The sequence below is a fragment of the Falco peregrinus genome, chromosome 1 (genome assembly GCF_023634155.1).
Source record: "Falco peregrinus isolate bFalPer1 chromosome 1, bFalPer1.pri, whole genome shotgun sequence".
Lineage (NCBI taxonomy): Eukaryota > Metazoa > Chordata > Aves > Falconiformes > Falconidae > Falco > Falco peregrinus.
This window is the reverse complement of record NC_073721.1, coordinates 29,922,209-29,936,822: the sequence shown is the minus strand read 5'-3', so window position 1 is coordinate 29,936,822 and position 14,614 is coordinate 29,922,209. Positions and strand designations below refer to the sequence as shown.

Genomic DNA, 14,614 nt, shown 5'->3' with positions numbered 1-14,614 from the left:
GCGGCCATCTTGCGTCCTGGCAAGCGAAGCCGCCCCCTCCCGGCCGCCATCTCGCGTGAGGTCACCTCGCGGGGAAGGCACTGAACACCGCCCCGGTGCCCTCCGCCGCCTCGTTTGCATTAGCCCCGCCCCGCCTGCCAGGTGGCGCGGCAGGGGCGGGCTCGCTGCGACCCTTCTAGTCGGAGTGGGCTGGCTGCTCTATGATCTACCCGGCTCGCGGGGCGCCCGTCGCCATAGGAACGTTGGCGGGCCCGGGGCAGCCGGTCGGCCGGGCCAGGCCGGACCCTCACCACCCACGCCAAGGCGGGCAGCGAAGGTGCCCGGCAGTGGACAGACTGCTGTGGGGCCTGACAGCCCGCTCACCGGCATCGCGGGGCCGGAGGAGAGCGGCGCTGGGAAGCCCGAGGTGCCCGCCGGGGGAGGTAGCTGGGCGCTGGGCTTGTGGCGCCTTTTCACCTTAAACACCTCGAACTGCTCTGAGGGAGCCTCAAAAGAGCGTTGTGCCAAGCTGCAAAATGACTAAGGAAGCAAAACGATGAATGTGGTAACACAGGGGGCAGGTTAGTCTTCCCCCTAATCCATCAAATGCCATGCTTGTCTCCCAGGCCATAGTCATCAGCTACTTACACTTTTCTCCCAGGATTTGTTTACGTTGCATCCCATATAGTTCAAAAATAGAGACTGTTGTTGTCCTTTAAGCGCTCTCTTTGGACCTTTCAAAGAAATAACTCCTGTTTTCAGCATATTTATCGCCTTCCACCTCTTACCACGACAGTTGTTCTCATCCAAGTATTCACTAACTTCATCAGGGAAAACTGAGGCAAAAGCCAGTTCTTATGTTCAGAAAAGGATCATTCCACCCTACTGATACCGGAGGAATTTTACCAGTGTGCTTAACTGTAAATGTTGCAGCTATGTATCCATGACATGGCCTAGCTGTACAACACCGTATTACATAGTTCAGCTACTAGTAGAATACTGCACTGTATAGTTTAGCTACTAAGTAGAACAGAACCTGTCTGAAACCAAGACATGAGCCCAGAGTGCTGAACCAGAGCCAGAAGAAGGTCATGAAAAGGAGAAGAGGATAAAGAAGATGAAGATGTCCCAAATAACCACCAGAGGACCTCCGACCCGTTAGGCCACACATGCATAGTAAGAGTGTAGATACGATAAGTAGTTCATGGAACTGTAATGCATATGCTAATAGTTTCTCAGAAATGTCATTAATATGTATAGATTTGCCACATAAAGATAAACAGTGAACAAAGCTGATGTGCACAGTGGACAGAACTTATCCCCTGTGCATCCAGCACTGAAAATAAAAAATGGCTGCATTCTAACACTCTTAACTGGGTACTAGAGAGTTTTGTCTCTCATTTTTTGGTATCAGTACTACCTCCTCATGTTTTTGTGTATTAGACTTACTAATGGCTTCCTACATTGGTCATTTTTATAAGTCCATAGAACAGGTTTTATAATTAAAGAGTGATTTGTAGGTATTTAACATCAGCGATTGAAATTACCTGCAGCAGAGCAAAGCACTAAGCATCCCTAAGGAGTGTGCTCTGCTGCAGCAGCTGTGCTGAGCAATGATGAACTGACCTTGCAGATCCTGTCACCCTTTTTAAAACTGGGTGGGGATTTGTATCTGTAAAGGCTCGTAACAGTGCAGGTGTTTACAATAAGGTAATGCTGATGGGAGCCATTTGTATGGCTTCTTAAGTACAACCTACTGAATAAGCTACAAATACTAGCTTTGCTGTTGGTAGCTGAGTATGAGCAAGGAGTTTATGGGACTAAAACAAAGAAGCAGTAGGGTTTGTTTCTGAAGTACTCTGTGGTGGGCTATTTTAAAGTTTACAGGTTTTCTTTAAGTGTTAAAAACAGCATTTTGCTGCTTTGAGAAACAGCCTGAAGTTTTGGTGAGTGTTTTTGAGGTTTTTCTGGGCTGGCTTCACATGCTGACTTTAGCTGTTCTTTTACCTGTGCCTTTCATCCTTGTGATGCCTAAGTCTTTACGTTCAAGTTCTATTTTTTCTCTATAAGGCAATCTGACTAGCTAAGACATGGACCTTTTACTAGCTTTAGTATTCTTGTCTGTAGGCAGTTGGACTTAAAGTTCCCTGTTTGAACATGCAATGTAATTGCTGAAAGAATGAGCTGCCTGTTGTTTTTCTTGACTACAAGGGCATGTTCAGACAGGTAACTGCAGCCCTGGCTACTACAGGAAAGCCTCTGCAAGGTGTAATTTGGTATCTTAGTGCATCTCCTAGCTCTGCTGATGTCACCAAGATACATCAGTGAAAAGAAACTGTAGAAAGCATGTTACCTTCTTAAGATCATGTTGTGTATCCTGTTCCTCCTTACTCCTCAGTTAAGTGAAGGCATCATCTTCATTGGCTTTCCCTGTGATGTGAGTACATGCACACCAAACAAATGTCTGTTTTCTGCACTTATGCCTAAAGACTGGTTATGCTGTAATGTTTTACTAGCTACAGTAGCAAAGCAATACTAGTGCTAGCTTAAATGTTTGTAGTAGCAATGTACAACTGAGGTATTTTGCACTCTGCTTGGCTTTTTGAAAACACCAGTACTTAAATCCCTCTGGAGGTGGTGTCTTCTTCACCCTGGCATATCTGCTGTCTTATGTAATAGATGTGAGTCCACGTATAGCATGCTGATTCATGTCAGCTCTAGCCTGTAACTTTTTCCTAGAATCACCTGTTTGTGAGAGATACTAATGTAAATTGTTATTGTTGTGTGATGATAGGTTTTAAACTTTTAGTTCAGAAAAAAATGGCATAGAAAGGCTTCTCTGAGTGATTGTGTTCTTGGAAATACAAGATTGCCTTTTGAGTCCCATTTAAAAAGAAAAATCAATAGCGTTATTTGTGAGCTATGTTCTGTATTGTCTAAAGACCATAACAGAAGGTAGTTCTATTTTTTTTAACTTATTACAGAGTTATAGATCAGCAGATGCTGCAGCTGTTTGCCGTGAGGGATGCAACAAGAGCGGTATTTCCATGGGTAATTCTAGCTCAGATGGTTGAACTTAAGCTAGAAATAATGTGTATTGCTGTTATATCAGAAAACATTCCTTTTACGCTAAAGGAATGATATATAATATAACCCCAAAGTTGGGATAATCTCTTTCCCACCCTGTCACAGTGTTTGGGGTGTTTATCCCATGGGAAGTGCATAAGAAGTTATGCCTTCCTCACTTCTAAACATGCATCCTTGTTGCAGGATGCACCGGAATGGGACACAAGTGTATTTTAAACGTAAGTAGTTAAAATGCAAATGTTTGCTGTGGCGTTGGATGCTAGTGTGTGTCAACAGAGCAAACCCACTGTAGGCATGAAGTCTCTCTGGAGAACCAGGCTATGTAACCAGCTAAGGCCTTTGCAGAACACCAGGAGACTCTCCCAAGAGCACTTCAAGGGCAAAGACTTCTATTCAAGCAGTTGAAGAGAGTGGGATGCTGTGAAAGCACAAAAACAGTGTGCAAAACGTGTTGTTCTGCCATGTGCAAACTTGTGCAAGATAAGAAAGTGCCTGTATGTAACTAGAGCTGGGCAGAGGAATCAAGGCTAAGGTAGAATGTTTTGTCTTGGAGTGTGTGAAGTAAGCAATGCATAACCAGGAGGAAACAGATAACTATAGGGTGTCTGAAGCAGCTCTTGCAGGGTAGAACCTTGCAAGGCTATCCACACCATAGCAGTAGTAACAGGTAAGGCGGAGATTGCCTAGGTAATGGTATCAGAAACACCAGACTTGGTTATGGATGTAGCAAAACTGAGACCAATAGGGAAGAAGTAATTAGGGTTGGGTTGTCTATTTGGGAGGAGACTGGAGGAAGGGAGGCATGAGCATGGCAAAAAAAAAGTGCATCTTGAAATGAAAGAGTAAGATAGGAAATGAGACAAAAGAATGAAAGTGGGAGCAGCTGACTGCAGGAGTGCAGACATCCACTGATGGTAGTGAAGCCTGAGGACCCGGATCCACTGGGATGCTGGAAAGATGCTCTGTAGACAACCTGCTGGACTCTCCATCAGGTCTGTGTTGGAAAGACTTGGTGTGGGAGGGCAGAGCAAAGAGGGATGAGCTTGCACCCTAGTATTAAGTGGTATGGGAGGGAAAGGTGACACACCTGTAACTCAGTAGCAGTTTTGTGTGGTTCATAAGACTTGATTAGTAGCTTCATAGTCGTGCACAAAATGATACAAATAACGATGAGATACTAGTGGTGTGTTAATGAGGTTATTGATCATTCAGTTGACCTATTGGTGTGATTGATTGATAAGTTAGTCTGAGTCAGTTGTCTCAAGACTGCAATCTGAAGGGGAACAGCTGGGTGGGGGAAGTGACAGCTGGGGGCTGGTCTGGGATCTCCTATTTGGAAGCTTGAGCTAACTGATACTGAGATTTCTTTAAAGAGTGTGTGTGGATAGTGGTGATGGATATCAGATGAACTGTTAAGTGAGAGTAGGAGTGGGTCTGGTTGTGCAGGCTGTGTTTAAACACGGAGGGGGATCCTTGGGACTCTAAATGCTATGAAGTGCAGATTAAAATATGCTTGATTATTGAAAAAAGTAGCGCCTGGGTGTAGAGCTATGTCTGGAAAAGGGTTTGTGTGAGGAAAAAGGTGGTGGCTGTTTGTATGAGGAAAAAGGGCTGACTGGGATCCTGAGACGTGGGGCACAGATTTGAACCTCTGGTGAGGTTCTGATGTGAAGGGTGCCTACAGCGGTTGCTAGGAAGAAAACACTGATGGTGGGAGCTTTAATACAGCAGAAGTTAGGCCATGCTGAAAGGGGGGCATATCGAGGAAGGAGAAAGCTTGGAGCGTGTCCAAAATCTAGACTGTGGTGCAGCAGACAGGGAGAGGCTGAAGGGGTGACAGTGTCAGAATTACCTTGGCAAGAGGCAGGGGTGGCTTCCAAAGACTTTCCTGCTGATGCAGTGTCCCTGCGGTAATACTCACCATGTTTTATTCTTGGCAATGCAGCTGTTTTAGACTTGCAGTGTTATCCAGCAGCTGCAGTGAGAATAGGAGTGGCTGCTCCAAACCTCTCTGTCAGCACTGAGTTGTATTTTGACCACTATTTGAACAATTATGCAAGGGGGTGGTTTTTAGATCATCAGAGTCAAGTAAAGACTTGCTTTGCAATGGCTAGGGCTTTTCCTGGTGTTTTGACCTCATACAGAGTCTGGGCTTTGCACAGACTTCAGAAATAAATGCCAGACCCATGCTAGATTTCAGCGCTTTCTGGGAATGCTGCTTTGAATAGCTGAAACAGATATACTCCCTCTTCAGAGGGCCTATATAAGGGGTGACTGACTGTAATAAGCATTAACTGCTACTTCTGCAGTTACCAGTGCCAGCTGGAGCTCTTTTCTTCATGATGCACTAGTAACAGCAGAGTTCAGAGGGAGAAGGATGAGGACTGGAGTCTTCTGGCTTAAACTAAATCCTTCCTCTTGGCTGAGCCGAAGGGGTTGTTCATGGTGCAAGACCCAGGAGTAATTCTGAGCCCACCTCTTGGAGGGGAGCATCAAGTGTGGTACGTTTTGTATGAATGTTCTCTCATCAAGGTGGCAGCTTGTTCTTCCCATGGGGAGGGAGTTGGTGTGTCTGAGGTCCTCTAGGCTGGCCATCCCAAAAGGAACTCTGATATCAGCTGTGCTCATGGTATCTTTTCACTTGGCTTAAGCAGCTGTAAGAATTTGGATAGTGAAGTAGCTGCTGATGGAAAGGTCCCTTCTGTGGTGTGGGAGGAAGAACTGGGGGAGCTCCTCAGACTGGATGAGTGGTGTGGGAAGGAGAGGAGGCTGCTTGCTGGCCTTCCTCCAGTGCCAGTTGCTCCTCTGGCACATTGAGTGATACAAACAATCTTCTTCCTGGCTGAAGAGCCTTCTAGACCAGCATTTTTTGCATTCTGCAAAGCCTACATACAGGTGCCCTGCCACTCAGGGCTGCTCCAGGCTCCTCAACTCTGCTCACAGAGCTAAATTTTTTGTTAGACAGCTTCAGAGATTAGTGGGTGAAGGAACTGGCCCAGTCTAGAAACTTGTCCTGCTGCCAAAGTGAGGGTGTCACCACTTAGCTGCTGCTTCTGTCCAGCTCTGCACCCCAGGGGCAAGTAGGGTGGCCCACAGCCATCTCCATCTGTCTGCTGCCCTGTGCTGCTGCTTTCTTTGATTCCATCAAAATTGCTTTTGTATTTACCTTTTACTAAAAACATACAAAACTATCTGGGTTGGTGGAGTTTTCCTGTTCCTACTAATCTCTCTCTCAAACCCTTTCCACCTTGTAGCTTTACCGCTCTATGGAGAGCCATTAAGCTTTCATTCAAAGTACTCTTCTCTGCAAAGATCTTTTCTTTCTCATGGCTATTTTCAAGGAGCTTTCAGTATGGGTTATCTTCCTTTATACTGCTAGACAGCACAAGGGAGCATGGCAAATAGCCTCGCCCCTTTCTGAGAAGCAGAGGCTGCATACTCTGCCTCACCAAACTTTCAGTCTAGAGGGACCTAATAGAGGATCAGTGTAAGGAGACACTGGTATGTAATAGCTGTCCAGCTCCCAGTATGCAGTGCCAGCTCTGCCTGTAGGAAGCAGGTAATGGCGCTCCATGCACTGTGGCTTTACAGAAAACTAATTGCATACAGAAATCGGTGACCATGGTGACACTCGGGGCTCAAGACTGAAGCAGAAATGCTCCTCCTGAGCTGGCCTGCTGTGGGAGCTGGTAGGGTGCTGCCCTCAATCACACTGTGCTCTGTGCTGCTGGAGGAGTCACAGGGGTGCAGTGGGTGAGCAGCAGTGGGGCAGAAATGGCCCCATTTCACCTCAGCCCACCACACAGCACTTTCTCCTTTTTTTTTTTTTTTTTTAGATGCCATGAGAGCTTGTCTCTTCCAAGAAGTCAGGCTTCCCCTGAGGTTGTAGTGGGCTTTGCCCAGCAAATGGGAGGCTGGACCCATTCTCTGCAGTCCTGGTCTGTCTTGCTGAGATTTGGCTACTGCCTTGTGGCACCTTGTACTAGGCATAATGTAGTAACCTCTTGTGGAAGTATTTAACACTCCTTGGAGTGCTTTGCTAGGACAGTGTGGGTTTGCTCTCTTCTTGGAGAGTACAGCAAAAATTCATGGTGCTGTATTATCTTGGGGGTGTAGAGGTGGGTGAAAAATCCAAAAGTGCTTCCATGATTAAGAATCTGCTCCCCTAGATAAAAATTAAGGCCTGAAAGGATCCAGATTGTAATGAGCTATTGCACTTTCCTTGAATTCCTGTGTTGTTGCCAGGCTCATCTGGCTGAGAGAAAGCATCCCCTTAAGGAAGTCAGCCAAGTGCCACTGTCCTAAGGATCAGTACTGGTGGCAGAGGATCAAAGCTATTGTGTTGTACAGCTCTCCCACCTCCCCAAGAAGCATAAGCATGTGGGACTCTGACAACAGAACTGTGAAAGACAAACCTTAGCTTGATGAGTATGTTCCGTTTTAACCTCTCTCTTCCAGAACAGTCCTTGAAGTTTCGGTTTTTTCCAAGGGAGGACCTTGCCAAGGCCTTGTCAGATGGCAACAGTTTTGCAGTATCTGTTCAAAATGGGGAGGCTAACTGGAAATAACTCATGACTTCTTCATCCCCTTGTTTAGGGGAAAATACTGCTTTTGCAGTATTCATCCCCGTCTGTCTGGGAGTTGCTACAGAGCAATGGCAACAGACCTGTGGTTTTTGTGGGGTGGGGAGAAGAACAGGGCAGGAAGAAAGCCAGAAAGAAGAGTCTGAGAGTTTGGGTGCTGGAACAGTGGAGAGGAAAAGGTAACTTAACAGGATCTCCCCATTCTCTTTGTTTGGGAGCTGATCATAGGGCAATGGCATGAGGCCAGAATAGTCTTGGCCATCTATTTTACTCAAAGTCTCAACCATGTTCTCTCCTGTGGGTTCAATGTCTCTGCAGTTGTGTTGGCTTTCAGTATGCTGGAACTGTTGGTCTTTGTGAAACAGAGATAGGTATGTCTGGCTACCTGTCCAGACATATCAGAAATACTTGCACGACTTCTGCATGTTGGATACTGTGGTACATCTTGTATGTTGGTCTGTGCCCATGCTACAGTCAGGCTTGTTTTAAAATCTCTCGTAGAGTATGTGCAGTCTGGCATAGACTTGAATATTCACACTTTGCTCTGTTTTCTGCAGCTCACAGTGTTTTTTGTGCTCCATGAGTAGTTGAACAGAAAGCTCCCCAAATGCTAAGCTAGCCTGTGTGACAGTAAAGCTCCACGTATCTGAGACATGTGCAGCAAAACCATGTTATTCTGTAATGCTGGCAAGGTGATTTCTGCTGCTTTAGATGCTAGAAAAGCCCTACCAGCCTTGGGCATTTCTGTATTAACTAGTGGTGGATTCATCACCTGTAGTAACTGCATAATAGCAGTGAAACAGGATCTCTTTTATACTTGAGCTGTCAAGTGTACTCTCTGGTTTTGTGTTGCAAACATTGCTTGATTGCTCCATAGCAACTCTGTCTGGGTCAGCTGGTGCTGTATCAAGTATTTTTGGAGCTGTGGTGTCAGTCTCCTTGACCTGCACCAAGATGTGTGAGGAGAGAAGCCCTGCCAGATGGCTGGGCAGTAGGCGAGGGAATTGCTGGAGTAGGCTCTGGCAAGCCTCGGAAGAGTCTGAGGTATCATGTTCTCACCAAGCAGAGATGACTGTCTCATTTCAGCTGGCTGTGACCTTCTTCGGAGCTTTTTTCTTTTTTTTTTTTTTAACCCTTTTTCAGCAAGGTCAAAACTGCTGGAAAGGCTTGAAGGGAGAGGCTGGCTTGTTTCTTGCTGTGGCCTTTCTTACTGGGTTGGCTGCTTGGAGCTGTAGTTGCCAGCTGGGAGCAACCAGTGCCCTGGCTAGGGTGGCTTGGCTCTCAGGCACAGCAATGGTGCCCACACACCCACTCTTTCAGTCTGTGCCACCAACAAGCTGGTGTATATTGATGACTGTCAGTGGATCTCAGGACCGGGGAGGCATTTAGGAGAGCTCAGCTCAAGCTTTAAGGACTGTTTTGCCCTTTTCTGTTCAGGACATCCAGGTGCCAAGCAACAGATGAGGTGATTTTTCCCACGTGACATAGTAGAGCTTGAAACTGGAGCAAGGGAAGAAAGTGGGTGGTAGCCTGAAGAGACAGGTCAGCCAGGATCCCCTCTCTGCTTCTAGTCTGACAGCTGCTCGTGGAGAGAGAGATGGAGGCTGTTGGATGTTTACCTCCAAAGCCAGGGCAGCCTCTGGCTGCTGGCACTGGAGAGACAAGAAGTAGGCGCTGATGAAGAGGAAAGGGAGAAGAGATAGGGTTGGACCCTTTCCTCAAGGGGTATCACTAGGTAATGTTGATGGCTGGGGGTTGGTTTTCTTAAGCATCTGGCTTTTGATGCTTTCCAGCCATCAGATGGCCTAACAGAAGATCACCCTCCTGGCAAACCCAGTTTTCCCTGAAGCACTGCCTGTTCTCACTTCCCAGTAAGCTTGATAAGGCAAGGATCAGGCAAGCTGGTACCGATGCTGTCAAAACCCTTTCCTGCTGTAGACTTGCATTTGTCACACTCTAGCTTGGCTCTACAGAGTCCAGCAAGGCTTTGGTCCAGCTGTGGTCTCCCAACGCCTGCCTCTGGAAGCCGAAGCAGCCTGAAGGTCGATATGAACAACAAGCACTGGTGTAATTCTGGTGTGAACCATGTTGTCAGTCCCTGGGAGCACACACAAGGCTGCAGCTCTGGAGGGGCAGGGCAGAAGCCTTGTGCCTCCTGCATAGCAAAACCTTGTTGCAACACACCTAATGATTCAGAGCGGCATAGTGCCCTGCAAGCCAGGAACTGGGATTCAGCCCCTTGTGCTTGAGAAGGTAAGCCAGTGTCAGGGCAATCCTGAGAGCTCTGGTGCTCAGGCACAGGGGGAGAGCTCTGTGCTGGGGAGCTGGTGGGGACAGGGCAGCACCAGGCAGCTGTGCAGCAGAGCCTGGGAAAGGCAAAGCCAGTTGGAGCCCAGCCACCAAGCCAAGGCTCACCCTGCCGGACTGCCAGCTTCCTCCCGGTCTCTGAAGTATTGTCTACGCTGTGTCAGCTGTCAACACTCTCCTCCTGGGTGATCTGTTTCCAGGGGAATGTCTTCACTTCTGTCGTTGTGTGTGACAGTGTTGGCCTGGCCCGGCCCTGCTTAATCCGCATCTCGTCCCATCCCTCTGTCCCTCATCCCTCCTCCCTGCTATCTCTTCAGTTTGCTTCCTCTTCTGGGCCATCGTGCCTGGCTGAGCCACCAGCTTGTTCCCCTTATCTTTCTCCAGTGCAAAATCAAAGCAATTAATAGCTCTGCTCAGGCTGCCTCAGTGCTAAAACCTGAGTGATTGAGACAGCCTATTGCCCCTTCTGTGACTACAGGGAAGAGTTGGGAGCACTGATGCTGCCAGCTGAAGCACAAGGTGCTACAGCAAATGGTAGATGGGCTGGCCATCTGTAGCTTTTGCGTGAGGGCAGGTCATCAACTAGATAACAGCTTCTCCAGAGCTGTCCTAAACTGGCATGAAGCAGCACACTGATGCAGCAGCAGAGGTAAAAGCTGGGTTTGCTTTGTTCCACTCAATGGATGCAACAGCTGCATGTTCTCTGTGGAGACCACTTACTCTGAAACACAAAGGATCCATGGAAATGATCCTGTGGATCTCAATAGGGATGTGGGGTTGAAGTGGATTAAAACAGGCACTTAGCCTCTTCTTAAAAACTAGTCTGTCTATTCAATTTATCCACCTCATGCTGCCATTGATATATAATACCCCTCTGGATTTTTGTGGTGGTTCTGAGCAAGTTAGGCAGGCAGGGTGTTTGGGAACTAGCTTTTTGTGTCCTTTCAATAAAGGTCTAATGAATTATGCTTAAACAGGATGCAGTGGTGCCCCTTGCTGCAGGGGGCTCAGCTCTAAATCTCTTTAGTGGTCAGGCAAACTTGGGAAGAAATGTTCAGGAGCTCTTGGGCACAGAGAGGCACTCAGCCCTGACCTTGCCTGGTGAGTGCCTGAGAGCTATGCTGTACGTTGGAACCTGGGCTAAATGCAGGAAATGGCACAGTGCCTGCTCTCCTCCTCCCCACCTGCTAGGGAGCTGGGGGGACCTCGGCCAAACCTATTCAAGCTTGCTTGCTTTATTTTGCTTGAAGCTGTTCAAGCCTTTTTTGTAATGGCCTTAAGTGAAGTAGGTTGTGAACTTTTCCCCCCCCTTCACCCTTTCTTTTTCCTCCTGTTTGTGGAGGTGATGGTTATGATGCGGTTTGGCTCCTATGCTGCAAATCTTGGTTAAGGGTACTGCCTGGTCTTGTCTGAATCTAGTGCTGTTCACCTGTGCAGGGGGTAGACTTCTAGCTCTGCACCCATGGCAAAAGCAGGCTTGACCTAGTGCAGATTACAAACCTCAAGGGACAGGAACAACTTGTGCTGGCTGAAAAAAATAAAAACCTTCATTGTGTAGTACCCAGCATTGCTTGTGACAGGCAAGTTTTTTTGGAGACTGCCAAATTTCCTGTTAAGCTGGAGGAAAGCACTGAACTGAGGGAAGAATTTAATCTTCTTGATCAACACTTGTGTGAGAGGCAGCTCTGTATTTAAGGCTGGAGCAAAAAGAGCCTACGGGATCTGAAGCTGGGGGCGGGAACCAAATGCAAAAAACTTGCTGCCTTTACTTTTCTGTGCATGATCTTTTCCTGTCTCTGGTAGTAAACTCTTTTTAAAAAAAACTCATGCTATGTACGGCTTCCTTTCCTGCCCTTGAGGAGAGGATAATGAGTCATGGTAGGACATAGCTTAATGCCCTAGAGTATGCTTGGATCATCTGGTGAGGGCAGGCTAGCAACAAATTCAGCTGTAGGTCAAAGTTGCTCAAGGTAAATGCATGCTTAAATATGAATGGTAACTACTGAGACCAAAATGAGATTCCTTTACACAAGAACTCATCAGAGGAAATGTAGATGTGCCTGGATCTTGCTCTAGAACAGTAGGCACAAGTCTTGCTTGCTTCTCAGAGTAGAAGCAGGGCTTTAGGAGCATGGGGAGAGTCAAGGACAGTTGAAGATTGTTTTTATCTCCTTGTCTGGACAGAATGGCACTGAAATAATTGCAGCAGAGCTGGGCTATGTCCTCTTTCTTTGCCTGCTTGCTTTATTTCTGGGCTTTTTTCACTTGTGCTTGCCTTCCCCGTTTTTATGCCTGCTCAAGGGTCTCTGGCTTTCTGCAATCTGTCTTGCTGCCTCTCAGCAGTACAAAGATGTGTCATGAGGATATGAGGCCACCTCTTCTGTCCTCAGTGGTGTTTTTATGCCATATTGTTTCCATCCTAACTCTGAGGTCTGGGTGGGTTAAATGAGGAGTCCTGCTGAGCAGCTAAAAGGCAGTTACTGGCAATGTAGCTGTGTTTGTGGCCTGTTCCTGGGGCAGGAACATGTTCTGTTAATTTGTTGGTAGTTAGCTTACAGTGCTAGGCCTATTTCCTTATTCAACCTGGCTCTGGAATGTGTATAACCCATGTAAATCTTCTATCTTTCCCTCTTGCCCTCATAGCTTTTGAGACTCATCAACCACTCTGGAGAAACGTCCTTTATGTGAAACCCCAGCTCCTGTACCATGTACCAGTCTGGCTTTGTGCCACGGGAGTATTACCCAGCCATGATCCCACCTTCTGCCTGCACCTACCCACTGCTGCAGACTGGAAGAGCTGACGATGTGACCAGCTCCGTGATATTCCCTCCCATCCACATGCACAACTTCTACAGCCGACCCATCACCTTTGTGGTGGACCAGAACAGCTACCCTGACTATGTGGGAGGTCAGGTGGAGTATCATCATCTCTACAGTGCCTCTAATCCCTACTTCCGTCCGTACTACACCTGGCACTCACCTCCCATGGTCCCCATTCCTTTCTACAATCCCTATGCCAACTATAATCCCTATGTTGCCTACCAGAGGTCAGATCAATATCGAGACATATGGCCAGAAGGCTTCATGATGAGAGGGGAGCTACAGTGGGGGAAGCTCAGAAAGGTGTTTGGACCAAGGAAAGACCTCCCAAAATTTGTAAAGGATGATCTCCGGAGGGTTTATGGCACCTACCCACGGACCAGCGTCTCCATAACCTACCGGAAAGGGGAGTTCTTGGTTAAGGGAGACCCCAAGGTAGGAGAGCAGGAATATGTAGTGGAAAAAGTCATCCAGCCAGCTCTGACCCCCAGTGCCAGCGAGGCAGATGATAATAGCAGTGAGGACCAGAACTGTAAGAAGAAGAAGAAGAAACTGAGATATTGATATAGTTAGTTACCCACTGGACAGATGGTCCAGAGCCCTTGTGGGAGCCTGTTGGCAGCTGCTCTTGGTGCAGCTGGAAAGCAGCATAAGCAAGCGATGCCACCATTCCTGTTAGCTTCTAACTGATCACCATCCTCCACAAGTTTACAGCAGCTTTACCCTATTTGATGCACAATGCACATCCTGTGAAGAAACCACATGGCACTTGTCTGTCTGTCGGATCAGCTCTTTGGTTCTGGTTTTGAAATGAACATTTGATTTCCACTGGTTTGGTTGAGTGGTCATGGTCTGGTGCGGGGATTTCCAGGCAGCCACCCTTGATTAGAGAAGATGGGCCTCTACCTACCCAGTCCAAGGGAAGGTCCTGGAAGCTGGCTCCCTTCCTGGCACTCAGTTAAGGAGACTAAAATGGGATTTCCTCCAGGCTGGGGGCAGTACAGGTCCCAGAGGAGAGAGGGGTTCTTGAGCACTGTGAAGAGCAATTGGCTGCATATCTTGTCACTGTTGTTTATGACCATATCGTTGTGCTTGATCACTGTGTGATGCCTGTACACAGGACTTCCCTGTGTGCTGTCAGAAGATCCTGGTGTCCCCATCCTCCTATGCTGGGTAACCTGGTGTTCAGTCCTTCTGGCCACATGTCCTTGTTGAAATTGCTGCTTGAAGCCCTGTTCTGGGTCTGACTCAGCTCTGGTTGGAGGTGCTGGCTCTCTGGCAAAGTTACTGGAAGTGTGTGAAGCACAGTACTGCCACAGCTTGGCCTTTTGGAAGGGTGGACTTCAGAGTTGTGCTGGAAACCTGGAGGGTTGTGAGGGGCTGGGTCTGACCTGCTTGCAAACTTCTTTCTTTTAAATTATTATAAATAAACAAAAAAAACACATGCAAATGCTTGTATTCCTATTTTTTAGTTACCTGACAGCAGTGTCTCCTGCTGAAATCTGATCTGTCACCTTTTTGCAAAGTTAGGTATGACTTCTGACATGGTTCTTGCCCAGCTGTGGTGGGTTATTCTGCTTGGCAGTACCTTGTCTTGTTCCAGTTTGTTGCCTGATGGCTTCCTTTTTGCAGGTGAACAAGGACTTTGAGCATCCAAGAGAAAGAGGGGACCTGCTCTGTTCCCCCATAGCCCCCCCTGCTATGCCACATGGGAGAAAGGCCGCCTAATGCAGGAGGGAACTCTGTGTTCCCAACCTGCCTAGCAATGGAGAGGGCCTGTGAAGGTGAACTTGGAGGCTCTTGGTGGTTCTGGATTGCTATAAAGTCAAAGCAAGTGG

General features: G+C 47.5%; 1 protein-coding gene across 3 annotated transcripts; it reads left to right on the top strand.

Annotated features, from left to right (window-relative positions):
• Positions 1-31: 31 nt before the first annotated feature.
• On the top strand, positions 32-14,210 carry C1H10orf95 (chromosome 1 C10orf95 homolog). 3 transcript variants are annotated; one of them, XM_027788919.2, is made up of 2 exons: positions 32-1,155; positions 12,600-14,210. In XM_027788919.2, exon 2 carries the CDS (start codon positions 12,663-12,665, stop codon positions 13,338-13,340), a length of 678 nt encoding a protein of 225 aa, XP_027644720.2. In that variant the 5' UTR covers positions 32-1,155; positions 12,600-12,662; the 3' UTR covers positions 13,341-14,210. The 3 variants fall into 3 exon arrangements, with proteins under 3 accessions (XP_027644720.2, XP_055656515.1, XP_055656520.1); XM_055800540.1 differs by lacking the exon at positions 32-1,155 and adding an exon at positions 3,928-4,058; XM_055800545.1 differs by lacking the exon at positions 32-1,155 and adding an exon at positions 7,759-7,828.
• Positions 14,211-14,614: the final 404 nt, after the last annotated feature.

Excerpts from the sequence above, each read along its gene's own strand:
- C1H10orf95 (XM_027788919.2), top strand. The coding sequence starts at position 12,663 with ATGTACCAGTCTGGCTTTGTGCCACGGGAGTATTACCCAGCCATGATC.